We start from the raw sequence: 26,830 nt of genomic DNA on the forward strand, positions 1-26,830 counted from the left end.
GATAGAACTAGAATTTCTTTAGTGCTAAGGCATTATGTAAAATTTTTTAAAAAGCAAAGTAGATCTTATTATATACCAATGACCTGTTTTCATTTCCAGTGTTCCATCCTTCCTAAGCACATAAAAAAAATCTCATTCTTAGGGCTGGGGTTGTGGTAGAGCACTTGCCTGGCATGTTTGAGACCCTGGGTTCGGTCCTCAGCACTGCATATAAATAAATAAATAAAATAAAAGATCTATTTACAACTAATATGTATGTGTGTGTGTATACACACACAATTCTCATTCTTCAGGGGGCTTTGAAAAAATCATCCTGGTTTTTGTTTGTTCAATACTGGGAATTGAACCCAGGGTGCTCTACCAGTGAGTTTCATCCCCAGACCTTTAATTTTGAGACAGGGTCTCACTAAGTTGCTGAGGCTCAAACTTGAGATCCTCCTGCCTCAGCCCCCTTAATCTGGTCATGTGTCCCCACACCTGGCCAAGAAAAGAGATTTTAAAGTATCCAGTTACACTGAGATGTATGTTCTTGAGCAGATGCCTTTCTTGGCAAATCATATCTTAATAGAGTTTTCATATTTGGGATTTTGCTTAATTTTAAAAGTTATCTTAAACCAAGGCAGAACTATCCCAAGTCGTGTTGTTACACAAGACTGCTGATTAAAAATAGCATATGACCTATAGAAATTTCATTATGAGAAGGCAAGGTATTTATTTATTCCTTAGATTAAAAGAAAAACTAAGATTTTAGAAGTTTGTAAAAACTGAAAATAATTTGTGTGTGTGTGTGTGTGGTACACAGGGCCTTGTGCATGTGAGGCAAGCACTCTACCAACTGAGCTATATCCCCAGCCCAAAATTTTCTTAATAGTATGAGTTTCTGCTTTTTCCTTCAGATGTGTAGTTAAAAACCACAATTTATTATAGGTACATTAAATTATTAGCGACTACTTTATTATAGCTAAATCCTGATGAAACCTGTCTATAGATTGACAGAGCATAACCACATGTCAAATGAAACTTTAAGACAGCCAATAATTCTCTTCAATCCTTTCTCTTAGGCATGGACCAATATGGTGCTAACAGTTCTCAATCAGATACAGATCCTTCCAGACCAGACCTTCACTGCTCTCCAGCCAGCAGTGTTCCCGTGCATCAGCCAGCTGACCTGTCACGTGACTGACATCAGAGTTCGTCAAGCTGTGAGGGAATGGCTGGGCAGAGTGGGCCGGGTCTATGACATCATTGTGTAGAAGACTCAAATTCCATCCCCAAGGACATAAATATCAGAGAGGTTCACAGTCGGCGTGCCAATCCAGCTGATAGCATTTGCCACACTTAAACTAGGTCTCAAAGAACAATGTTCCCTAATGTAAAAAAAGAAAAAAGCCTTTCCAACCACTCCCTAATCTGGACTATTCTGGATAATTTGGTGGTATCCAAGTGACACAGTGATCCTCTGATTTTGCACATTATTACAGAAGAGTCTACATTCCTCAATACATTTCTAAACCTTAGTTTATTTCCGAGAGTTTGTGCTTGCGATTTTGTCCCCAAATGGGTCTTTTTCAAGGGCCACTCCTTAGATCCATCATTTTTAAAATAAATACAATTCCTAAGAAACTATCTGCTGGTAAGTCAAGCTGACGTATAAACCCTCAGATATCTAGTACCAGACATTAGTAATTGGAAGAAAATCTGTACTATGACTGAGGGTTTGGCTGGGAAGAAAACAGCTACACACAATGTATTTTTCAATGTCATAATCAAGAGAGAGATGACTTCTGCTGTAAAATATTCCAGAACATTTCAACATTATTACCAAGTGGTTAAGATTTTCAGGTTAATATTCACCAACTTCCCCATGTAAGGTACTATTGTGCCTTTCTCTATTTCTAAAGGAAGAAAACTTTCCGAGCAGGGCTTGAAGTCTGTGGATTGGCAGCCTCTAACATGAAGCACCCAGTGGTATTAGCCAATGCATTTATTGTCAAGAGACATAAGACTGACCAGCTACCCTGCCTGTCCCATTAGTCTTTGCTTTTGCTCCCAAGGCAGGAAAGGAAAGAAAAAAAAAATGGTGCCTTAGTCTTTTGTTGCACAGACATTTCTACACCCCACAATTATCTGAATGCAAGGTACAATACTTGGTTTTTAAGAGAACAGTATACTAAGATGCAACTCATTTTATATCAATACCTTTGGAGGAAAGGAACTCAGAGTCCTCCATTCAGTGAGCAGATTTCTCAGGGAAAGGGGCAGGAAGTATGAAGTAGGGAGACAGCCGGCAGGGGTGGGAAAGGGGATTATGACGAAATCATTTTCAATCTTAAAATGACAACAATCATGAAATCATGGGTTCAGTTATACAAACTGTAACCTCAGAAGAAAATAAAACGAAATTGGAAGGGGATGTTATGAAGTTTAGAAGATAATTTTTTTTTCTATTTAAATTTTCTCTAGCAAGTAGATTTAAAGTCTTGTTATTCATATCAATTTTTAAGTGGATAATTCTTTTCCTAAGTATTATAAAATGAATGTGAAACCCTCATTATGATTTTTTTCTCTGCACCTCCCCCACCCCTTGTGCTGGGGATTAAGCCCAGGACCTTTCTCATGCTAAGCACACATTCTACCACTGAGTCACACCCCAACCCTTACTCTATTTTATATGTCTTACATTATAATGATTGAACCTTTTCAATCAAGCCCACTTATATACATTCTAGACAACAGAATTAGTTACCACATACATGACTTTTTCCCAGTGTCTAAAAATGTATTCATGTATCAATTCTTCAGTATTGAAGTACACATTTTAAATGGATTGAACTTTATCCAGTGATGGTATTCATAAGTTTTGCCCTTCTTGAGAATTATGTAGTTATCTACAACGTTAAGAGCAAAGCAAGGTTCTCCAACTTATTTAAGTGATCAAAAAGAATTTTCATTATCCAGTATGCTATCAAGAAATAATCACCGAATCTTCTAGTTCCACAAAACATTCTTTGCCTTCAATTTTTACTCATTAACCAACAATTCAAGTTTAGGAACAGATCGACTAGTATTGCTATTTAATAGGCATTAAATTACAAGGAGAGCAAAGAGCTGTGTTCTATCCATAACTTTTAATTTTTATACTTGGTAAGTGGAATTGAAAGTTGGGTAAGACTCCCCTCCTAAACAAAAAGCAGTTCACCATGGTTGTTTTGTTTCTGTTTTTGTGACTCCTTTAGGGTTCAGTTCTCCTTTATGAGCTTATGAGTACTCTGCAATTTACTGGGGGGAAAAGTTTCAGTAAAGCAGAATATAAAATTAGAGCGCTTACAAAATGTTTATACATAGCAACTTTTCATAAAGTATAAAAATTTATCCAAGCACGGTGGCACACACCTGTAATCCCAGCTACTTGATAGGCTGAAGCAGAAGGATCACAAGTTGGAGGCCAGCTCAGCAATTTAGCAAGACCCTGTCTCAAAAAATAAAAAGGACAGGGGATGCAACTCAGTGATACAGCTCCCCGGGCTTAAAAAATTAAAACAAAAATTCAAAGGAGGCCAGTGTCTCATGTGACAGAAGTATGTTTGAAATCAGAATTCATACTCCCACAGATTTCTATTACGAGATCAAAGTCTAGTTCATGAAAATAAGTTTCCCCGATACTGAGTCTAAATGCTGTTCTGTACCAACCTGATTATGGGCCCTAAGAATTAGAAGACGAGAAAGTATACCCAGTTCTTTATCAACAGTTTTGTAAGAGGTTTTTGGTCCTTCCCATCGTCTTGTTGATACCCCATACCAAGTCCCATGTTGCTCATAAGCCCGCCTCCATGCCTAATGTACTGTGAGCTCCAGCACTACATAAACCACGTCAGATTTCAACCAGCAGAAAAGTGTGAAGTCCCAGCAGCAATACTTCAGGGCACGGTGCAGTTTTCCAGGAGGACATTGTCTGATGCAAAGAAGTCCCTTTGAGTAGGACTTGAGGAGATGGAGAAGAATGAGAGGGAATTAGGAACACATGGTACACAATGGCCTCTCCCAGGCCAGTCGGACCCTCACACCTTTCCTGGTGTCTCCATTCCCACATTGACCCCTCTCTTCCTTCACTCGCTCCCACAGTCACTTTTTAGGCAGCTCTAAGATCAAGATTAAGGTCAAGGCAGCCTTCTGAAGTTAAATATGGGCGTTAGCATTGTATGTACAGATCTAAGCAGAATAAGACTTAATACATTGCTTCTAGTTACCTGTATTTACTGCCAAAATGTATTACTTGAGGCCGAGACTTCTCTCTCCTTATAGTTTGGTAAAGTGTGCCACATGAAACAGGCATTTGGAAAACGCCAACTATGAGAGAATCACTGATTGACAGCCCAGCCAAATACTCCCACTCTTTGCCAGAGTTCTCCCAGCTGTTTTGGTAATGGGCAGCTAATAAATTGTTCATAGACCCTTGCCTAGCTCTATGAACACAGGTCTTGGTTTTTTGCTGCAGTGCTGGGGATCAAGCCCTGGGCCTCGCACATGCTTCATAGATACTGAAATGGAAAGTCTTTTTCAATTTTTAGGCTCTTTAATGACCAATCAATAAGGACCCAGGCAGATACTATCTATCTACTAAATAATTTAATAGCTTAAATTATTTTAAATCGAACATGACGAAATGTTAATTCAAAAGCACCTGTGATTTTTTTTTTTTTTTAGTTATACATGACAGTAGAATGTATTAGTACCTCTGATTTGAGATATGCTGGTACAATGTCACTAGGCTTCTTGTTCTTGGTTTCAGAAGGCTTATACAGTCCATGGAGAGTCTCCCCAAATACACCATAGCTGTGCTTATGTAGGCACTCTTTCTTTCCCAGGAGGGAAACTCCATCAGTGTCAGTCCCATCAAACTGAACAAGATGAAGACCTTTGTTTAGAACTGATAATAGCAGGAGGTAACAAACATCAGAGAGGAAGTGACTAAGTGTCACTGTGAATATAAACCTTCACCTTGTCATATTTAGTTTTTACAGTAGCCTTATAAAATAGGTATTGTTTTTCTCATTTTTTCAGATGAGAACACAGACCTTGAGAGGTTCATAAATTTTCCCTACAAGTGAAATGCAAAGTTGACTTCAAAAGAAGTATTGCTGAACTCAAAGGCTTCCCCCAGCACCATGCTCTAAGTGTCTGGAGGAAACTCTAGTGGGAAAGAGATAATCTCAAGGAACTAAGCAGTTCAACCGAGAATATTTGCTTGAGATCCCAGCCCTGTCTAGGATGTTATGGAGATATTTTTAAGTAAGATTTTTTTAATTGTGTTTCTGTATAGAAGATCATATACATTTCAAACATATCAGCGTTTGAAAATAAGGAAAATCGAAATCTAAACTTTAATCTTAAAGCAAAACACTTAGTGTTAGAAAACCCACTAAGTTAGAAATGATGAAACACTATTCATGGCCAGCTATTAATGCAGGAAAACCATGGCAGGCTATGTCTGGAATGGCATGCATAATTCATAAACCTTTTAAATATCATTTAACCAACTAAGAATAAAGTGCCCTGTAGCCAGCAGTGCCTCTCTACTTGCTTCTCTGGGAAGTGCTAAATTTGTAAGTCATCAAAGTTTGGGAATATGCAAGCAACCGTTTTTTAAAATGTACACTCTCTGAAGAAGCAACTGGAAATAATATTATTTAAAGATCTAGGTACTGAGGGCATCAGGATAGTATTCATAGCAACCATGTGCCATATGACCTCAATATTGTACTTGCTCTACAGACAAGGAAGCAGGCAAAAACCACAGGGTCCTGCAGTAAGCCAAGGAGAAAACGTAAACGTGTTTGGGTACTACTTCAGTGATCCCAGCGAGATCTGGTGTGGCCTTAGAGAAGCAAAAGAGCTTTTTTGAGTACCTTTTTCTTTTAAATATGAGCTTGATATTGGGAAAGATTTATGAAGTTGGTAAAGAACTTGATCTATAATTATGCCTTCTCAAAAAAAACATGTTCTCTTTATTCACTGGTAGAACAATCTAGAAAACTTACATTTGTTTATTTGTTGACAGATTCCCTTCCTCTAGCTGAATCGAAGTGTTTGTATTTGATGTAGAAGTAATAAGACTTTGGAATGTAATACCATTTTTATTTCCAAAACCACAAAAATACTCCTTTAGGGAAGACAGACAAAAGAACATTCCCACTTCCTTATTAACAGTGGCACCATTTATTGATTGGAGAAAAAACATTACTATACCACTGGCACCCCATGAAACCTTCTCTCTCTCTCTTTGTAAAACACCACACAGGGGTTCCAGGGAGGAAGGACTGACCGACCATCTTAGTGACAGAAGTACACTCAACTGCTGGAAGGTTCATCCAGTTATGGTCCTTCCTTCCTTTTCAACCAAGAGAATTATTTGTCCTGTTAATTCCTGTCCTGGCAGCTTAATCCATGCTTTTCTAGTTTCTTATGTCTTAAGAACAGTGGTTCTCAAACTTTAGCACATAAGAATCATGGGGTGGTGGGGTGGTGGGGTGGGGAGGTGTTGATGAAATACACATTGCTGGGCCCACACCTAAGAGTTTCTGATTCAGTCAATCTGGAAATGAATATTCCTAACAAGTTCCTAGGTGAGGCCAATGCTGCTTCTCTGGAGACCACTCTTGGAGAATCACTGCCATGAAAAATATCCAACTCCTAACTTTAAGATCAGCCTGACTTATCAAGCACTAGAGAAAACCTGAACTTACCCTTGGGCAGACAACTCTGGGTTGGATTACCTGCAACATTCCTGTTCAGTCTCCCCAGTTTCCAGTTTTCTTATACCAACCATTGGTTTTTTACATGCTAGAAGACAATGAATGTATAAGTTCTATGGAACAGTGATACGTCTAAGCTTCTCGTCCTTGTATTTAGAAACACTGATTTTATGAATGATTGTTTGTTTCATGTTGACCCTTTGACTTGTACTGAAAGTGGTTTAAGGATGTAGTGTTTGCATTTCTTCCTGTGTGGTTTTAATGAGATGTTTCCATGTTGGCTCCATTCCAACTTTGGCTCCTGGCTTACAGAGGTTTCTGAGTAATTACTCCCTTGCCAGTTGTTTTACATCTTGCATTTGTCATTGGAACATCAGTGTTTCAAAAAGACATGGCACTACTTGCTGTGCCTTCATCTTTCACTTAACTGTCTGCTGTAAATTAGTATTTTAATTTTGTATATATCTGTAAAGAGTCTACCAAATGGCTTCATGGAAATTTGCAAAATGAACCAACTCCCTTTTGAGCAGTAGATGCGCCTGTTGTGACTTTTCAGTAAATGTGTGCTTGTGCGCGTGACCTGCATCATGGAGATGTTGTTCATTATCTTACCTTTCAAATTCTGGGAAAATGCAAAAGTGAATCAATGTACTTTCAAAATACAATGAAATTATGTTAGCTCAAATATAGATGGGGCCTTAGTTTACCTTTTAACTCTTTCTTCAATTAATGAGCTTTAGAAATTATTTTTCCATTAAAAAGTAAGGAGCAGAGTGAATGATTCAAGAAGAAAAAATTAAGGACCTTAAAATCATCACTCACTTATAAACTATATTGATTACATATAATTCTTACCAATTCAATAAAGTTCCTCTAAAGACTTCTGCTTAATAAATACCCTGACATAATTTAACTTAGATGACTGTATGAATAGAAAGTAGTAATTGTAGGTATAGAATTAATGAGATCAAAAACCATATCGGTGTTAATAAGATCAGGTATTGCCTCTGTGGATGGAAATAATTGGAGAGTTTATTTCCCTTTTATTTATGCATTATTTTAACAACCAATTTTAATTTTAATTTAAAATCAATCTCTAGAAATAATTTATATTCAAACTATTTTATCAACTGGTGCCAAAAACAGAAGAGTAGAATCTGAAAGCCAGTCTATTGAACTAGAATATAAAATACTAGGTTTTAAGTTTAAGGAGGCGTAAGCCCCTGATAACTACAAGCCACCAGTGATCATCCATGGCTACCTCATGATGATGCACAAGCTGCTTGCTATGGCTCCCTCTGCGGTTCTTTAATTTTAATGTGTTGGAAGTGCTTATCTTTAAATAAATAAATAATTGGTTTGTTTTCCCACTAAGTAGGCAAAGCTGAACAAAGATGAGTGCTTTCGATATTTTGGGTTTCACTTTGGTTGAAACCACATGGCAGAATACCCAGGTATGGCATGATGGGGCAGGAGGAGGTGCCTATAGAGAAAGGTTATTTTTGTTTCTTGGTTTGTATTGGGTTTTTTGGGGGGTGGGTGGGGGGGAGTTAAAAACAAAATGTTTATTGCCCTAATCATGCCAAAAGACTACTATCAAGATGCTTTTCTAAGAGGAATCAATTTAAATAAATTACATTATAAACAGTTACCCTACTCCCATCTATCATTTGATAAAGCCAGTGGGTAGTATGGGTCCTTTTATCCCTTCTTGCATTATACCAAAGAATCAACTTATTTTCACTACAAATTATAAGTAAATGAAGCTTGGTATAGCCATAATGATTTGAGTCAGTATGCCATTTTACCTATAAAATGCAAAATTTATCCTTGCAACCCCACTCACCAGGAGCCTTGAAGATTTTTGTTCACTCCAAAGGCCTTGTCAAAGAAGTAGTTTGTTTTGTTTTTTATTTAGTCATTTTGATCACATTTACATTTTTAAAAACTTGAGAACCAACCTCATTTATATGTTGCTATACCTATTTCATTTGATATCTTTTCATTGTTTACCAGGTCTCTGTAAGCAAGCCTGCAAGTGTATTTTGTGTACATTTTATCTGAGGTGAAAAATGAAAATTCTAAAGAGAAAATATTTTAAAATATATTGTATTTATGTTGCTTGTGTTGTAGAATAAAGACTCAAATGCATTAAAAATTGATATGTGAAACAATTTCCTTTACTAAATAAATTTACCAAAATAACTTATGTAAAAAGCATGTCTAACAGAATTCTGCCAAAATAACTATTACATTTTATAACTGTGAATAGAAAAGAACTGTTCCAAGTTTAGAAGATAGAGATAATCACTATTAACCACTTGCTATGTGCCTAGAAAACAAATTTGCAGAAATATATACCATTGTTCCTCTTGCCCCCATTTTTTAAAGAAAAAGAGATTTTTACCATATTCTTTTTATATTTATCAAAAGATATTGTGGCTCATTCATTTTTAAAAAGCTGGAGTATTACTATTTGTTCTTGAAAAATCATCTCTCTCAACAATAGAAATATCATTTTTCATTAATTTCAATTGGGTATATATAACAGCAGAATGCATTTTGATTCATTGTACATACTTGCTGCAAAACTTCATTTCTCTGGCTGTACATGATGTAGTGTCACACCATATGTGCAGTCAAACATGCACCTAGGGTAATGATGTCCATCTCATTCCACTATCTTTCCTGCCCCCATGCACCCTCCCTACTAGAAATATTATTTTAAAGGAGCATTGAAAAGAAAAACAGTCATTTTTTGAGATCTTATTGGATTGTGGCTTTTAGACTTGAGAAGTCTGTAATGGTATAAGCCTAGGAATCACCATGCCCATGTCATGGAAAAGTGTCCATAGAGGAATAAAAGACATTCAATATGCTGTAGAAATGGAATCTGTGTATGTGACTTCAGCTTAAGGGTCTATCATTCTGTCACACACTATGGTAATCTCACAAATGCACCACCAAAACTCAGTTGCTTCTAGTTCAATCCCCAAACCATCCCCCCACAGAAATCACTTCTATCATAAGGATGAAATAAAACTAAAATAGGTACTAATATACCTTGCAACACTATGTCATAAACATGCAGGACCAACCATGTTCATGGATGGTGAAAGCTCTGCTATGTCAAAGTGAAGGCCTTTGGCCTCAGCCAGAAATGCAAAGATCACAGCCCAAGTTTTTCCTCTTCCCAGGAATGGGGAGCCTGGACAACACTTGGCTACTCAATTGTTGAGTGGCACTTGGATGCTATGAGCATCCTAGTCTGCCAGTCTGTCTGCTCTGTAAAAGAAAAATAAACCTTTATTTACCTCAAAGGGTGATTGTAAGATAAAATGAAAGCTCAACCAACAACACAAATGCCCAATAAGTGCTAAATACTATTGTGTAGGATAATAACTATTTCATAAATAGCCCTACTGTTTTGCAAGTTGATATATATTTGAGATCTACTACATACATATCCTTGACATTCTCACCCATGAATGTGCTCCAACATAAAAAGCTTAACATTTTGTGCCTGCCTGATATGAGGCGGTCAGAAGCCCAGGTGCAGACCTCTTTAATCAACACTTTAGAAATAAATTCTAGGTCAATGGCCAATTCTTCAATTATTAATATCCAGCAATGAATACATCTTATGCATAAATCCAGCTGTATTCCTTTAAAGCAGAGACTTGATATGCTTCAACTATTTGGCTTATGATCAAACTTGTATTACAATTTAGCTTTGATAAATATTTCACATCACTCATTAGAAAATTCACTTCCCCATCTGGCTCCAAGGTAAGTTCAATAAGCAAGTGAAAATAAAATTGAAGACTAATGCAATATTATGGTTTTCACATATTGATCAACATTCTTGTTATCTCAAGCCTTGGAAAGAGCACTTCTTATATCTTCCTCTTGTTTGTTTTTATTTATAGAGTCTTGGTTACAACATCAAGTCATTGGTGCCCTGAGTCTGCCCTGCCAATTTCATCTGCTCACCGAAAATATTTTATTGTCACAGAAACAAACCATACAGTTTAATGATCACATTCAAACTCAGAGGTTATAAATTCCAGAAAAATTTATAAGCATATTCTTAATCTTTTTTTAAGTACTAGAAATTAAGTACTAAAATTTCTATTGCAACATAAAATAATCAAATGCACAACAGTTTAGAGATAAGACCTGAAACATGGAACTTTGATTTGTTTTAATATGGTTTCCTGGTCTTCTTTATATCTACCAGCATGTTGTTTTCTATACTGAGCTATTGTTGTAACCAATACAAAGAATACAAGGAAGTAAAGCTTCATTCTCTAGCAGAAAATGAATTACCTTTAATGAAATTAATTAGACGTTTAATGTTGTGATGCAAAGACTCCATTTATAACTCAACTTGAAAACATGAAAACTGAAACTAATTTACCAGTTCCAAAAGAAAGATATTATTAGCTACATTATAGTTGAAATTTTAATATTTCAAGATTTGTTTCACTCTACTCCTCTGACAGCCATCAAGACAGTATGCACTCCATGGACTTTCCTAACATAACAATGGGTTACAAAAAGTAATGTTCTTCTCAAGCCTAAAATAGAAGCAACAGAAAAAAAATACAGATTACTTACCTTCTTAAAACCATTCAGAGCTGGGGATATACTTCACTGATAAAGCACTTGTAGCATTTAAGGCCCTGATTCTATCCCTGATACCACAAAAAGAAAAAATAATTTAGAAATGTCCTTCTTTGAAAATTAATAATTCTATGCACAATCAGGGTTAAAATTTAGATCGTTAAATTGGTCGTGAAATTGGTAAATTTAACTAGCTCTTATTCCTAAGGAAAAGAAAAATCTGTAAACCTTTGGGGATTGGGGATTGGAGCATAATCTAGAGACAAAAATACCATCTCCTGCCCACGAGGAGTCTCTCAGCCCCACTCTGCTTTCGCTGTCCAACTACACTCAGCTGAACACACCAGCACACTGACTCTAGCCTGCTCCCATGATTCCCAGGAGACAAGGGAAAGTACGTGAGCACAATCAGAGTTGTTTCAAAGGCTATTCCTGAAAGGATGCACAGGGTTCAGTAATTATCATAATAACCTGGATAGTATCTTTCATGAAATTGTAAACTGGCCAAAATTCAGGCATGGATACAGATGTGGACTTAAACCAGGTGCAGTGGCGCACATCTATAATCCCAACAACCCAGGAAGCTGAGGCAGGAGAATAGCAAGTTCAAGGCCTGCCTGGGCAAGCTAGTGAGACCTGTCTCAGGAAAAAAAATAAAATAAAAAAGGACTGGGGATGTAGTTCAGTATTCAATGGTAAAGCAGCCCTGGTTTCAATCCCTAGTAGAAATAAAAACAATAATTAAATTTGACCAAAGGACCAGATCTCAAACGGTCGGATGAAGCTGACAAGCCATCTTTCTTCAATGCATATTTGACTGCAAAAGTGCATTTGGGATATTAATTTATGCTCTCTTCTTTTCTCCCCTCTCTATAGTCCCCTCATTCCTTTCTCTCTATTTAAGCAAATAATTGGCTCTGGAGTTCATTCCCAAAATGCCTGGGAAGTTCTGCAGGTCTTGTATTCTAAAAATCTAAGACACATAAAGACACATACTCTCTCTAGGGTAGAAACATGAGGGAAAATAAATTTTATTTTTCAGATAAGAATTTAATTCCCTGGGAAGTTTTTCAACAGCAAGAAGGCTAAAGATCAGGGAGGACTCTTTCATTGAGAAGACTGTCAGACCCCAAAGATGGCAGGCCTGGGCCATGTTCCTTCATTGCAGGCTAGCTAGATTATAGGGGGAAATTCCCAATCTCCGGTTATGGCACCAAATAACAGAAAGATCCCCAAACCCCACACACGGCACACCACCAGCAAAGTCAGGAGCTGGCCCTGAAGGACTGTGCTTGCCCAGCTACGGGATAGCTCATTGTAACTTCCTTGGATGGGGGATCAAGGACCCAGGTACCCCAGCAGAACAGAAGGCACTCAGAACTCTGCTTCAACCCCATGATGTAGAAGTCTGCCAAAAACTGACAAAAGTGATGCCCCCTTGGCAGAAGAGAGGCCCCAAGCACTTCTTAGTTGGTAGTGTAAAATAAAACTAAAATTACATACATGAGGTTGTGGGCTGACATTTATATTTGCTTTTATAGTGAATAATAAAAAAAAAAAATCACTGCAAAACCTTATGTTAGGTTTTTTTAAGGAAATTGGAATAGCAAACAGAGAAAAGAAAGAACAATAACAGAACACAGCAATTCTTATAAATGCAGTTATTTCCAAGCAAGTACCATCAGAGTGCCACTCAGCTGACCTCCTAAGTCCAGTGTCAATGGTCCTTGGTCTCAGAAAGCAATCTGCCCCCTCAGGAAAAGAGGTGTCTCATGAGGCCATCCCTTTCCACTGGAATTCCCAACTCTTCAATCTTAAACCATTTTGACAGCATACATTGTGGACTCCACCACTGGGCAAGGCCCCATTTGGGCTAGATAAATCAAATGTATTTGTTCAGCAGATCCCATAGCCTCCATTAGGTTTGCTTCCAGGCAAACTTAGACACCCATTTCCCCACCTCACAGTTTAGCTATCAGCAAGAGACACCTCCCAATACATGTGGATTATAGCCAAACTCAGCCTTGGAACTTCAACTAGATTCTTAATGCAATCTTCTTAAGGACAATTGACAAGGCAATATAACCAGCTTATGGAATGACTCAGCCCCTGTCATAGTCACACACACACCCTCTGCTTACAGCTCCCTCCCACTGTGGTTGGCTTATGTACCTGAACTAGCTCAACTGCTCAAATTTTAATCTTCTCAAAACGTAATGTTCATAAGACTCAACAGTTGTTGGTTGTTGAACTTGTGTCCAGACCCACTTCCCATTTTTTAAATGGAAAAGTTTAATGCTTCTGTGACAGGAATGACCCCTTAAGTTTTTGTTATTTGTTTTTTTGACAGGTATTTTTTATTTTTATTTAGTTATTAATTAGTTATAGATGGACACATTATTGTTTATTTATTTTTAGGTGGTACTGAGGATGGAACCCAGGGCCTCACATGTGTGAGGCAAGTGCTCTACCGATGAGCCACAACCCCAGGCCTGACCCCTTAAGTTTAAAAATTAAAAACAAAAAAAAAGACTCATGCAAGTAGAATAAAATGCTTCAAATTACATTAAAATAGAGCTGACAACATTTAAAGATAAATTAATTTTCTATTAAGGTCAGCTCCCTATTAATAAAAATACCAATACTTTACATGTCTAGAATTAGTTTGGCTGATAATTACTAAGCTAATGTTCATTCTAAAACATTCAGTAACTAATATTAGCAATGATTTTACAAAAGAAATATATAAATGATGTATAAATGGTCAGACTCATTTATCATCACAATGTTTCAGGCAATAGATCAATAAATCAAGGTAAATTTTATTTATAACACTGACAATGGGTGGACCACAGTAGGCTACTTAATAATTGCTTTTTCATTCATGCTCTTCATTTCAGAGATAAATTTATACACCATTAAAGTGATAACTTTCTTAATAAAGGCGTGAGTCATTTGGCAGAATTTTCAAAAGGAACAAGAATCTGCTATTCCATGTAGAACCTGTCTTAAAAGAATAGCCTTGTGTTCATATTTCACCACTGAATGGAGCATCAGATAGTAAAAGAACCAAGAGAAGCTTCCAAATCGACATTCTCACTATCTCAATACTCAGAACTATGCTAGGCATAGCTCTGATTTATTTTAAATATTTTTTTTCATTCTCACCAAATTCTGCAAGGTAAGTTTTCCACATTTTGCAGGTAAAGAAAGGGAAAGAATTAAGTTGAAAGTCTCAGGGCTAGAAATTGGTAGAGGCAGAAATTCAAACCTTGTCCCATTTGGCCACAAACCCATCCTCTTCTGCTATGATGTGAGTACAAATTGAAATGAAATGAGCAGCCTGGTTGAAGCCTTGCCAAGTGCAGCGTATCCAACATCAATTGTAGAAAATCACCCACAGATCTAAATTTATATCTTTTTAAAATTTATACCTTCAAAATAATTGTGCTATACTAGTCCACACAATAAGAGACTAAGTCTCTGGGCTGGGGATGTGGCTCAAGCGGTAGCGCGCCCATCTGGCATGCACGCTGCCCGGGTTCGAACCTCAGCACCACATACAAACAAAGATGTTGTGTCTACCGAAAACTAAGAAATAAAATATTAAAATTTAAAAAAAAAAAAGAGAGACTAAGTCTGGACTCAGAGCCACTGAATTCAGAATAAATCCATCTGCTAAAGGAATAGGTAGCATATGATTTACCTGGGGGTTGTAATCAACCTTATAATCAAGGATTTGCCAAACAATACCTTGAGAAAGCTAGTACTCAACAAACTTAAAGGTCACTTCAAGTATCCACAACTTTCAGAATTTCTAATTCTATTCCTGGACTCGATTGTGCTGTTGAAAAGTAATGTTTTCAGACCAAATCATCTTAGCTTCCTTTAGAAATGCCTTCACTAAATTAAGATTTAATGTTTATGCCTCAGCTTTTAAAGAGGGTCGATATAAGAAATCACCAAATGTGTCTTCCATAAATCCATATTAATGTAAGTGTCCATTGCATTACACATTTTTTTTTCTTATATAAGGAAGCATGAGGACAATTTTTCAAGAATTCTAAGCCATAGCCTTTGATGACAATTATTTAATTTTCTACTCTATACTGACTTTTTAAAGGGTGGAGGGGTTCTTTATTTGACTTTGCCTCTTCTGCCAGGAATCACAGAACTAAATTCAGGCTTGAGTAAGCAAAGCTTAGGAGCGAGGGGAGAGGAGAGCTGGGGCCAGCTTGCTGCTGAATTCTTAGTTCACCTAACTCACTCTGTAACAATTTGACAAGGGAGTGTTCAATTTCTTCCATTTATGACAAGGAAAGTGTACCGAGATAGTTTTCCTAAGGCTGCTGAGCTGGACAACAGAATTCAAGCCCAGGTATAAATTAAAATTCAACTTTTTCATACACATTGAGAAAAATGGTTTCATCCGAATGCCCTGGTAGCACCCATCCCCAGCTTGTTAGTTTTAACTTATGACCAACCTCAACCGTAAAGTCTTTTGTAACTTGTAAATCACGTATAATTAAAACAGTCCCTCGGGGAATGTGTGATCCAGCTAACTCTGTGAGCTAATCAACATTAGGTACCTACAGATTCTCTTAACAAAACAGGGGCCTCTCCAGAGACCTCAGAGCTTCAGATCAACACTAGCCACACATTGTTCCATGGCAAAAATCCAGGCCACAACCCAGAGAGTCTAAGAGGTGCCCCTCAATCCCACATGGGTCCCTTCAACAGGGCAAAAAGGACTGGGGCTTTCCAGTCTCTCTTTAGAACTCATCCTTGTCAAAAAAGTTGGGACCGACAAGAAGGAAAAGATTGTGACGCAGGAGTTCTCAGAGTTAAATTTCTGTTCAGTGCGCCAATTGTCCTTTACTTTAGGAAACAGTATTTCCTACCGCCACAGCAAGTAACCCTGAGCATTCACTGTGTACAAAGAACTTTATGTGCATTATGGCATATAATCCTCAGAGCACTTCTGAGATAGGCATTATTTCTATTTGACAGAGGGAGAACTTCAGGTCTAAGGAAATTGCCCAATTCACCCAAAGGGCATTTGTGTTTAAATGGAGGAGGTAGGATTCAAACCAAACAACCTCGCTCCATAACCTGTACCTTTTTCTACTAGCCTATAGGTCTCTCCATAAACCTATCAGAACAAAATAATCTTACAAATTACAAAACTTGTTTATCAATGGCATCTAAGTAACATCTATATTTGAATTTTCTCAGTCTCTATTAGTCCAGAATAGGTGAAATTCAGTAGAGCTGAGTGATTAGGAGCAAGGAAAGACAGAGCACAGGTACCATGCTGCCTCCTGCGTTGATCAAATATATAATCTCATTATGGTACTAGAGATCTAAGTAATTCTCAAAATAGCAACAAATTAAGGTTTTTATTAAATAATCTATTTTGTGATTATATTCCAAGTCTATTAAAAAGAACTTGACTCCCAGCAACTTGGGAGGCCAATGCAGGAGGATCACAAGTTCAAAGCCAGCCTCAGAAACTTAGTGAGGCCCTAAGCAACTTGGCAAGAGCCTGTTTCAAAATAAAACATAAAAAAGGCTGGGGATGTGGCTCAGTGGTTAATTTTAGTTCAATTCCTGGTTAAAAAAGAAGAAGAATAATTGGAGTTACCCTCTAAAATTGTACATACATTACTTTGATTCAATTGCAGTGGTCTATAACCATGCTATTATCAACAAAATACCCTTGACAATTTTTTTTTCTTTAGACAGCTCCTTCTACTCCCTCATCATGAAAACCAGTTTCTCCTTGATGATTCCACATTTCATGAACTCACTTAGGAGTAATGCTACAAGAAATAAAGCAGTCTCCAGACTCCCCACCATGTTTCCAGACTACTGCTCCAACTCTTTATCAGCCCTCTCCCTTCAAACCTGGGTTCCACTTTGGTCTCCAAGTGTATTTCATCTTTTTCTTTCCTCATTAAATGTTTTCCTCATTTTCTGTCCCAGATAAGCAATAACTAGATGGTGATCTAATCCTCACAATCCAGTTCATTACCATTAAAAGAATTCAAAGATCATCCCCCCAAGGTTGTGCTTCACAGTCCAGGTCACACAGATTTATGGACAATCCAGGTCGTTTTCACCCATCATTCTTCCTGAAAGTTACCACTTGGACAGATGCCCAGGCTTATGCCCAAATGTGGATCCCCTAATTACATAAGGAACCAGAAACTTAAATTTCTAATTGTCTGTAGAAAAATCTCTTCAAGTCTAAAGGGGCAAATCACATACCACCAGCATCCCAGTTTTCACTGAAGAGAGCATAACATCTCAATCTGAAGTCTCTGCAGATTTCAGATTAATTCCTCGCGGTGTCAGACTTTAACCAGAATGAAGATCACCTCCTAGCACAAACTGAGGTGCTATCTATAAAGCAGAAACTACTTTCAACCCCCAAAACTTCAGTTTTCCAACTTTTAAAAGCTAACATTCATAGTTGCTTTAAACACACACACACACACACACACACAAAATTGCACACAGAAAAACACAAACCAGAGTTCATTGAACCAGAGTTTGCAAGAATTACGAGTCATTAATTTTCTCCTGTTTTATTTTCTAATTCTTCTGCACTGTTTACCCTGATGAGAAAGAAAATTGCAGTTTAAGAGTAAAGACTTTCCATGCACAAATTACAAGTTTGTGAAGAGGTGTCCATCATAAGTTTATTTTCACCACTCTCAAATGGTTTTTCCTAATTCTAGAATTTCCTCTCTCAATCTGTTCTCCACATTGATGCCAGAGGGATTTTTTTTGTGTTTCTTGCTCCTTTGAAGATTTAAAATTATTTGTCTATTTTGGGGGAAAAGTTAACTCAAATCCCTATAGCTCTAAAAGCCAGTGCCATTGATCCCATGCTCCTTTTCTGACCTCATCCTTTCAAGCTCTGGACATTAGTACTCGATCTTCATTGCATAACACTTGGGAAGACTTTCTGCAATCAACAAGTTTTTACTGAGCATATTCATGCGCTGGCCACCATGATACAGCCTGGACATAGAGTGATCCATAAGACAGACACCATCCTATCCTTACGGAGCTATAACTTCTGCTTTTCAAAATCCAAGAGATCCTTTAAGCCTGGTGACCTGTCAACATTACTCCAGGTACAGCTCAGGTATTCTCACTGTATTTTTTTTAAATAAGTGTTATAGATACAGTTTATCTCTCCATTTTTTTAAGCCTTTAATTTTTCCTCAGCAATGTTGTATAGTTTGTCTACAACTCTTGCACATATTTGATTTGGAAGGACAAAATTCAGTCCATAATAATCATGAATAGCATATATATCTTTGATATATTTGCTGGATTAAATTTGCTAAAATTTTGCTAGGGGTTTTTGCATCTTCATGAGCAAAAATGACATAGCTTTCTTTGTTGTATGCCTATAACTTTGGTTTCAATACGAGAGGGAATGTTGTAATCTCCAACTACACTTGTGGGTTAGCCAATTTTTTATTTTAGGTTCTTCTGTTTTACTTTCCTATATTGAAGTTCTGTTATTAGATGTATACATATTTAAGATTATTATGTTATCTCACAAATTGACCCCCTCATGGGCTGGGGACATAAATTAGTAGTAGAGTGCTTGCTTAGCATGCAGGAGGCCCTGGGTTCAATCCCCAGCACTGAAAAAATAATAAACAAATTGACTCCCTTATTAATAATTTTTATTTTATTTATTTAATTTAGTACTGGGGACTAAACTCAGGGACACTCAATCACTCAGCCACATCCTCAGCCCTATTTTGTATTTTTATTTAGAGACAGGGTCTCACTGAGTTGCTTAGTGTCTTGCCATTACTGAAGCTGCCTTTGAACTCACAATCCTCGTGCCTCAGCCTCCTGAGCCACAGGGATTATAGGTATGTGTCATCACGCCTGGCTATAAAACTTTTAAGCCCTGTTAATATTCATGTTAATAAATTTATTTTATATTAATGATATTAATCATTAAGTTAATGATTACATGGTACACTTTTTCTATTCTTTTTCTTTTAACCAATTTAACTTCTGTATTTATAGTTGATTTTTCGAGGGCTGGGAATGCAGCTCAGTGGTACAGTGCTCACCTAGCATGTGCAAGGGCCTGATTTGATCCTTAGCTCTGGGGGAAAAAAAAGAAGAAGAGGGAGATCCAACATGGCGGCGGGTGCGGAGAGATCAAGTCTCTGACCTCTTCAGCTGCACGGGCATAGGGAGTCTTAAACCATCTAAATGCTGTTTTCTCAGGATCACTAGGCAATGCTGAGCTAACGTGGATCTGGGGCGAACAGTCTGCGCCTCTCAGAACACACACCGAGCCCGGATCGGCTGAATTCAGGCTACCGTTCACCTGTGTCTCACAGACAAACCGCTGTGCCTCAGCACTAAACGATCCCGCTGAAACAACTGGTAGGCCCTTCGGAACCTGCGGAGGTTAATACCAACCGAGCCTTCATAGGCAGTGGCCACAGGATTGAGACGGAGCTTGGGAGAACCGGTCAGGACCCACCCATTGCATCGGTCACCCGGCAAAGGGAACGAACTGTCGCCATTTGCTTGGGATACCACCATGGCAGAGAACTGATGTCACCAGAATGCAGCAGAGGAGATAACTTCATTGAAACCAGCGGCGGCAGGTGTGTAACCCCCTAGCCTTCCCTCTCCACACAGCGGGGAAACCTCAAGGGCCCTTCCCAGCTCTCCTGTGAGTGCAATAGTCAGACCGAGGGAATCAGGAGCAGCGGGCGCAGGACCCCCGGCTACCGCTCCCACCAGCACTGAAAACTGAGGTCTCTTGCACCAGCTCCCGGGGGCGTGGCTACCGGAGGGCAGGCAAAATACACTGAGGGATCTCGGCCCCAAGCTCCACAACCTTAGGGTCTGAGGGAATGGCAAGCAGGGAGAGTGTGCCCTGTCATTCAAGAAAATAGGGCTCCTGGGAGCAGCAGACCTGGTGTGTAGCCAGTATTGTGGTGAGCATCACCGGTAAGCAGGGCCTGGCTGGAGGGAAAGTGGGGAAGTGACTAGACACAAGACGAGGCCCTAAGCACTCAGGATTGGAGACCCGCCCAGTCGGGGAGGAGGCGCTGCTGCACAGTGATTGGTTCCCGCGTACTGATTGAGAGGAGAAGCTTGGCCGGGTGGGCACAGCTCCACCTACTAGAAGAGAAGTTAATCGAACTAAGACTGCATTTTTCAAATTTTTTTTTTTAATTATTTGGGGTTTTTTTCATTTTTATTTATTTATTTTTTAATTTTTATTTATTTTATTTTTTTCTTTTTTTATTTTCTATTTTTTCTTTGTCTTTTCATTTCTTTTCAATTTCCTTATTCCACTTTCCTTGAATTCTACCTCTTTACTCTCATTCTCTTTAGTGACTTCTTCCCTTCCCTTCTAATACCTTTCCTCCCAAGTATCACGACGCTGTTTATGTGTAATTTACTAAATATGGATAGGTCAATGTTCTGAGTTATATAGTGCTACCAAGTCCCTAGCTACCCCCAAATACTCCAGACCATTCTCCTGTTAATATCCCTCGTCAGTAGAGCAAGCCTCCAAGGTTGCCAAGAGATACCAACATCAATACCATCACATCATTCGACCTAAATATAAGTCCCAGACCAAACTGCAGACCGCTATATGCCATCAGAATCTGTACACAGTTTAGGAAACGAATGAATCTGCATTAAAGTGCAACAAAACTCATCATCTCTAGTCATAGTCTCCCATCACAAAAGAGAGACCCCAGAGACACACAAAACCAAATAAATTTATAGGAGTAAACAGTAACTCAGCAGTCAAACAGAACAAGAAGTAACATGAGCAACATGAAAAAGCAAGGAAGAAAAGGAGTTCAAACAATGCAGAACAGCCTAAATACTCAGGAAGACCTAGAGGCATCAGAAAAATGGTCAAATAAAGAACTCAAGGAATACCTTAGACAGATGGAATGGAACCTTAAAGAGGATATGAGACAGCAAATTCAAACAATGAAAGAAAACATTGAAAATGAATTACATAAACAGATAAAAGAAGCAAATAAGCATCTTTATCAGGAGATAGAGACTATAAAAAAAATCAAGCAATAATTCTAGAAATGAAGGAAACTATAAACCAAATTAAAAACTCAAATGAGAGTATCACTAACAGAGTGGAGCAAGTAGAAGCCAGAACGTCAGATAATGAAGACAAAATATATCAACTTGAAAAGAGTCTAGCCAACTCAGAAAGGCTGGTAAAAAAAATCACGAGAAAAGCATCCAAGAGATATGGGATAACATAAAAAAACCAAACTTAAGAGTCATCGGGATAGAGGAAGGTATAGAGGTTCAAACCAAGGGAATGAGCAACCTGCTGAATGAAATAATTATAGAAAACTTTCCAGAAATAAAATCGGAAACGGATGTACAAATTGTAGATGCATACAGGACACCGAGCATACAAAATCACAGTAGACCAATGCCAAGACACATTGTTATGAAGATATCCAATATACAGAACAAAGAGAAAATATTAAAAGCTACAAGAGAAAGGAGGCAGATTACATTCAGGGGTAGACCAATAAGGTTAACAACGGATTTTTCATCACAGACGCTGAAAGCGAGAAGATTCTGGAACAACGTATTTCAAACACTGAAAGACGATGGATGCCAACCAAGAATTTTGTATCCAGCAAAATTAAGCTTCAGGTATGACAACGAAATAAAAATCTTTCATGATAAACAAAAGTTAAAAGAATTTGCAGCCAGAAAACCAGCATTGCAAAGCATCTTGAGCAAAACACTACACGAGGAAGAAATGAAAAACAATAACCAAAACCAACAGTGGGAAGTACCTCAGTAAAGCCAGAGGGTGGGGGGAAAGCTAATCATGGAGAAACAAACCAAATTAAAAAAAAAAAAAGATAAATAATCAAACATGGCTGGAACTACAAACCATATATCAATAGTAACTCTAAACGTTAATGGCTTAAATTCACCAATAAAGCGACATAGGCTGGTAACATGGATTACAAAAACAAATCCAACAATATGCTGCCTCCAGGACACATCTGATTGGAAAAGACATACACAGGCTGAAGGTGAAAGGTTGGGAAAAAATATACCACGCACACGGTCCTCGTAAGCAAGCAGGGGTGGCCATCCTCATATCAAATAAAATCGACTTCAAGACTAAGTTAATCAAAAGAGATAAGGAAGGACATTATATACGCTTAAAAGGAACCATTCACCAAAAAGACATAACAATTATCAATATTTATGCACCAAATAAGGGTTCTGCGACGTTCATAAAACAAACACTCCTCAAGTTCAAGAATCAAATAGACCACAACACAATAATTATGGGTGACTTCAACACACCTCTCTCACCATTTGACAGATCCTCCAAACAAAAGTTGAATAAAGAAACTATAGAACTCAATATCACAATCAACAACCTAGACTTAACTGACATATATAGAATGTATCAACCATCATCAAGTGGATATACTTTTTTCTCAGCAGCACATGGATCCTTCTCAAAAATAGACCATATATTATGCCATAGGGCAACTCTCAGTAAATATACAGGGGTGGAGATAATACCATGCATTTTATCTGATCATAATGGAATGAAACTGGAAATCAATGATAAAAGAAGGAAGGAAAAATCCTACATCACATGGAAAATGAACAATATGTTACTGAATGATCAATGGGTTACAGAAGACATAAAGGAGGAAATCAAAAAATTCTTAGAGATAAATGAAAATACAGACACAACATATCGGAATCTATGGGACACAATGAAAGCAGTTTTAAGAGGGAAATTCATCGCCTGGAGGTCATTCCTCAAAAAAAGAAAAACACAACAAATAAATGAGCTCACACTTCATCTCAAAGCCCTAGAAAAGGAAGAGCAAAACAACAGCAAATGTAGCAGAAGGCAAGAAATAATTAAAATCAGACTGGAAATCAACAAAATTGAAACAAAAGAAACTACTGAAAAAATTGACAAAACTAAAAGTTGGTTCTTCAAAAAAATAAATAAGATCGACAGACCCTTAGCCATGCTAATGAAGAGAAGGAGAGAGAGAACTCAAATTACTAACATATGGGATGAAAAAGGCAATATCACAACAGATGCTACAGAAATACAGAAGACAATTAGAAATTATTTTGAAAACCTACATTCTAATAAAATAGAAGATAGTGAAGACATCGATAAATTTCTTAAGTCATATGATTTGCCCAGACTGAGTCAGGAAGATACACACAATTTGAACAGACCAATATCAATGGATGAAATAGAAGAAGCAATTAAAAGACTACCAACCAAGAAAAGCCCAGGACCGGATGGGTATACAGCAGAGTTTTACAAAACCTTTAAAGAAGAATTAATACCAATACTTTTCAAGTTATTTCAGGAAATAGAAAATGAGGGAGCTCTTCCAAATTCATTCTATGAGGCCAACATTACCCTGATTCTGAAACCAGACAAAGACACCTCAAAGAACGAGAACTACAGACCAATATCTCTAATGAACCTAGATGCAAAAATCCTCAATAAAATTCTGGCGAATCGGATACAAAAACATATCAAAAAAATTGTGCACCATGATCAAGTAGGATTCATCCCTGGGATGCAAGGCTGGTTCAATATACGGAAATCAATAAATGTTATTCACCACATCAATAGACTTAAAAATAAGAACCATATGATCATCTCGATAGATGCGGAAAAAGCATTCGACAAAGTACAGCATCCCTTTGTGTTCAAAACTCTAGAAAAACTAGGGATAACAGGAACATACCTCAATATTGTAAAAGCAATCTATGCTAAGCCTCAGGCTAGCATCATTCTGAATGGAGAAAAACTGAAGGCATTCCCTCTAAAATCTGGAACAAGACAGGATGCCCTCTATCATCACTTCTATTCAATATAGTTCTCAAAACACTGGCCAGAGCAATTAGACAGACGAAAGAAATTGAAGGCATAAAAATAGGAAAAGAAGAACTTAAATTATTGCTATTTGTGGATGACATGATAATATATTTAACAGACCCAAAAGGGTCTACAAAGAAACTACTAGAACTAATAAATGAATTCAGCAAAGTGGCAGGATATAAAATCAACACGCATAAATCAAAGGCATTTCTGTATATCAGCGACAAAACTTCTGAAATGGAAATGAGGAAAAACACCCCATTCACAATATCCTAAAAAAAAATAAAATACTTGGGAATCAACCTAACAAAAGAGGTGAAAGATTTATACAATGAAAACTACAGAACCCTAAAGAGAGAAATAGAAGATCATCTTAGAAAATGGAAAAATATACCCTGTTCGTGGATAGAACTAACATCATCAAAATGGCGATATTACCAAAAGTTCTCTATAGGTTTAATGCAATGCCAATCAAAATCCTGCCGCAGTCCGGCTGCAGCAAAATAACCGGGGGGTGACGAGCAACTTGTGTACCTTGATACAGCAGGAGTGGGAACCGTTTATTGTAGGACAGGACGGGTATATATACATTCCACACAGGTTAATTAACATAAACTAGATACAGCAGTCAACCAATAAGGAATCTCCACACTTAGTGGCTCGCTGGCGTTACTTCACAAACCACTCCCTCTGGCAAAAGGCCAGGCGCCATCCAGACTTGTTTACAGACTCTAACAAAATCCCAATGGCATTTCTTGTAGAAATAGATAAAGCAATTATGAAATTCATATGGAAAAATAAAAGACCCAGAATAGCAAAAGCAACTCTAAGCAGGAAGTGTGAATCAAGCAGCATAGTGATACCATATTTCAAACTATACTACAGAGCAATAGTAACAAAAACAGCATGGTACTGGTACCAAAACAGGCGGGTGGACCAATGGTACAGAATAGAGGACACAACGACTAATCCACAAAGTTACAACTATCTTATATTTGATAAAGGGGCTAAAAGCATGCAATGGAGGAAGGATAGCATCTTCAACAAATGGTGCTGGGAAAACTGGAAATCCATAGGCAACAAAATGAAACTGAATCCCTTTCTCTCGCCATGCACAAAAGTTAACTCAAAATGGATCAAGGAGCTTGATATCAAATCAGAGACTCTGCGTCTGATAGAAGAAAAAGTTGGCTCTGATCTACATATTGTGGGGTCGGGCTCTGAATTCCTTAGTAGGACACCCATAGCACAAGAGTTAAAAACAGGAATCAACAAATGGGACTTACTCAAACTAAAAAGTTTTTTCTCAGCAAGAGAAACAATAAGAGAGGTAAATATGGAGCCTACAACCTGGGAACAAATTTTTACTTCTCACACTTCAGATAGAGCCCTAATATCCAGAGTATACAAAGAACTCAAAAAATTAAACAATAAGATAACAAATAACCCAATCAACAAATGGGCCAAGGACCTGAACAGACACTTCTCAGAGGAGGACATACAGTCAGTCAACAAGTACATGAAAAAATGCTCACCATCTCTAGCTGTCAGAGAAATGCAAATCAAAACCACCCTAAGATACCATCTCACTCCAGTAAGATTGGCAGCCATTATGAAGTCAAACAACAACAAGTGCTGGCGAGGATGTGGGGAAAAGGGTACACTTGTACATTGCTGGTGGGACTGCAAATTGGTGCGGCCAATTTGGAAAGCAGTGTGAAGATTTCTTGGAAAGCTGGGAATGGAACCACCATTTGACCCAGCTATTCCCCTTCTTGGACTATTCCCTAAAGACCTTGAAAGAGGGTACTATAGGGATACTGCTACAATGATGTTCATAGCAGCACAATTCACAATAGCTAGACTGTGGAACCAACCTAGATGCCCTTCAATAGATGAATGGATAAAAAAATGTGGCATTTGTACACAATGGAGTATTACTCTGCACTAAAAAATGACCAAATCATGGAATTTGCAGGGAAATGGATGGCACTAGAGCAGATTATGCTAAGTGAAGCTAGCCAATCCCTAAAAAACAAATGCCAAATGTCATCTTTGATATAAGGAGAGCAACTAAGAACAGAATAGGGGGGAAGAGCATGAGAAGAAGATCACTATTAAACAGGGATGGGGGGGAGGGAAAGAGAGATAAAAGGGAAATTGCATGGTAAAGGAAGGAGACCCTCATTGTTATACAAAATTACATGTAAGAGGAAGTGAGGGGAAAGGGGAAAAAAACAAGAGAGAAATGATGGGGTGGAGAGAGAAGATGGGAGGGGAGGGGGGAGGGGGGATAGTAGAGGATAGGAAAGGCAGCAGAATACAACAGACACTAGTATGGCAATATGTAAAAAAGTGGATGTGTAACCGATGTGAATCTGCAATATGTATACGGGGTAAAAATGGGAGTTCATAATCTGCTTGAATCAAATGTATGAAATATGATATGTCAAGAGCTTTGTAATGTTTTGAACAACTAATAATAAAAAAAAGAAAGAAA

At 37.8% G+C, this 26,830-nt stretch overlaps 1 protein-coding gene across 4 annotated transcripts in view; it reads left to right on the plus strand.

Moving 5' to 3' along the window:
* The window catches only part of Arfgef3 (ARFGEF family member 3), a 162,220-nt gene extending 153,306 nt beyond the window's left edge, over positions 1-8,914 (plus strand). For all 4 annotated transcript variants that reach the window (XM_046450262.2, XM_046450270.2, XM_058581533.1 and 1 more), the window contains one exon: positions 1,062-8,914. In XM_046450262.2, the coding sequence (XP_046306218.1) occupies positions 1,062-1,253 (192 nt within the window). In that variant the 3' untranslated portion in view covers positions 1,254-8,914. The remainder of the gene's footprint in view (positions 1-1,061) is intronic.
* Positions 8,915-26,830: the final 17,916 nt, after the last annotated feature.

This window comes from Marmota monax, unplaced genomic scaffold (assembly GCF_021218885.2).
Source record: "Marmota monax isolate L192 unplaced genomic scaffold, Marmota_monax_Labrador192_F-V1.1 WCK01_AAM20220418_F8-fsc00030, whole genome shotgun sequence".
Taxonomy (NCBI): Eukaryota; Metazoa; Chordata; class Mammalia; order Rodentia; family Sciuridae; genus Marmota; species Marmota monax.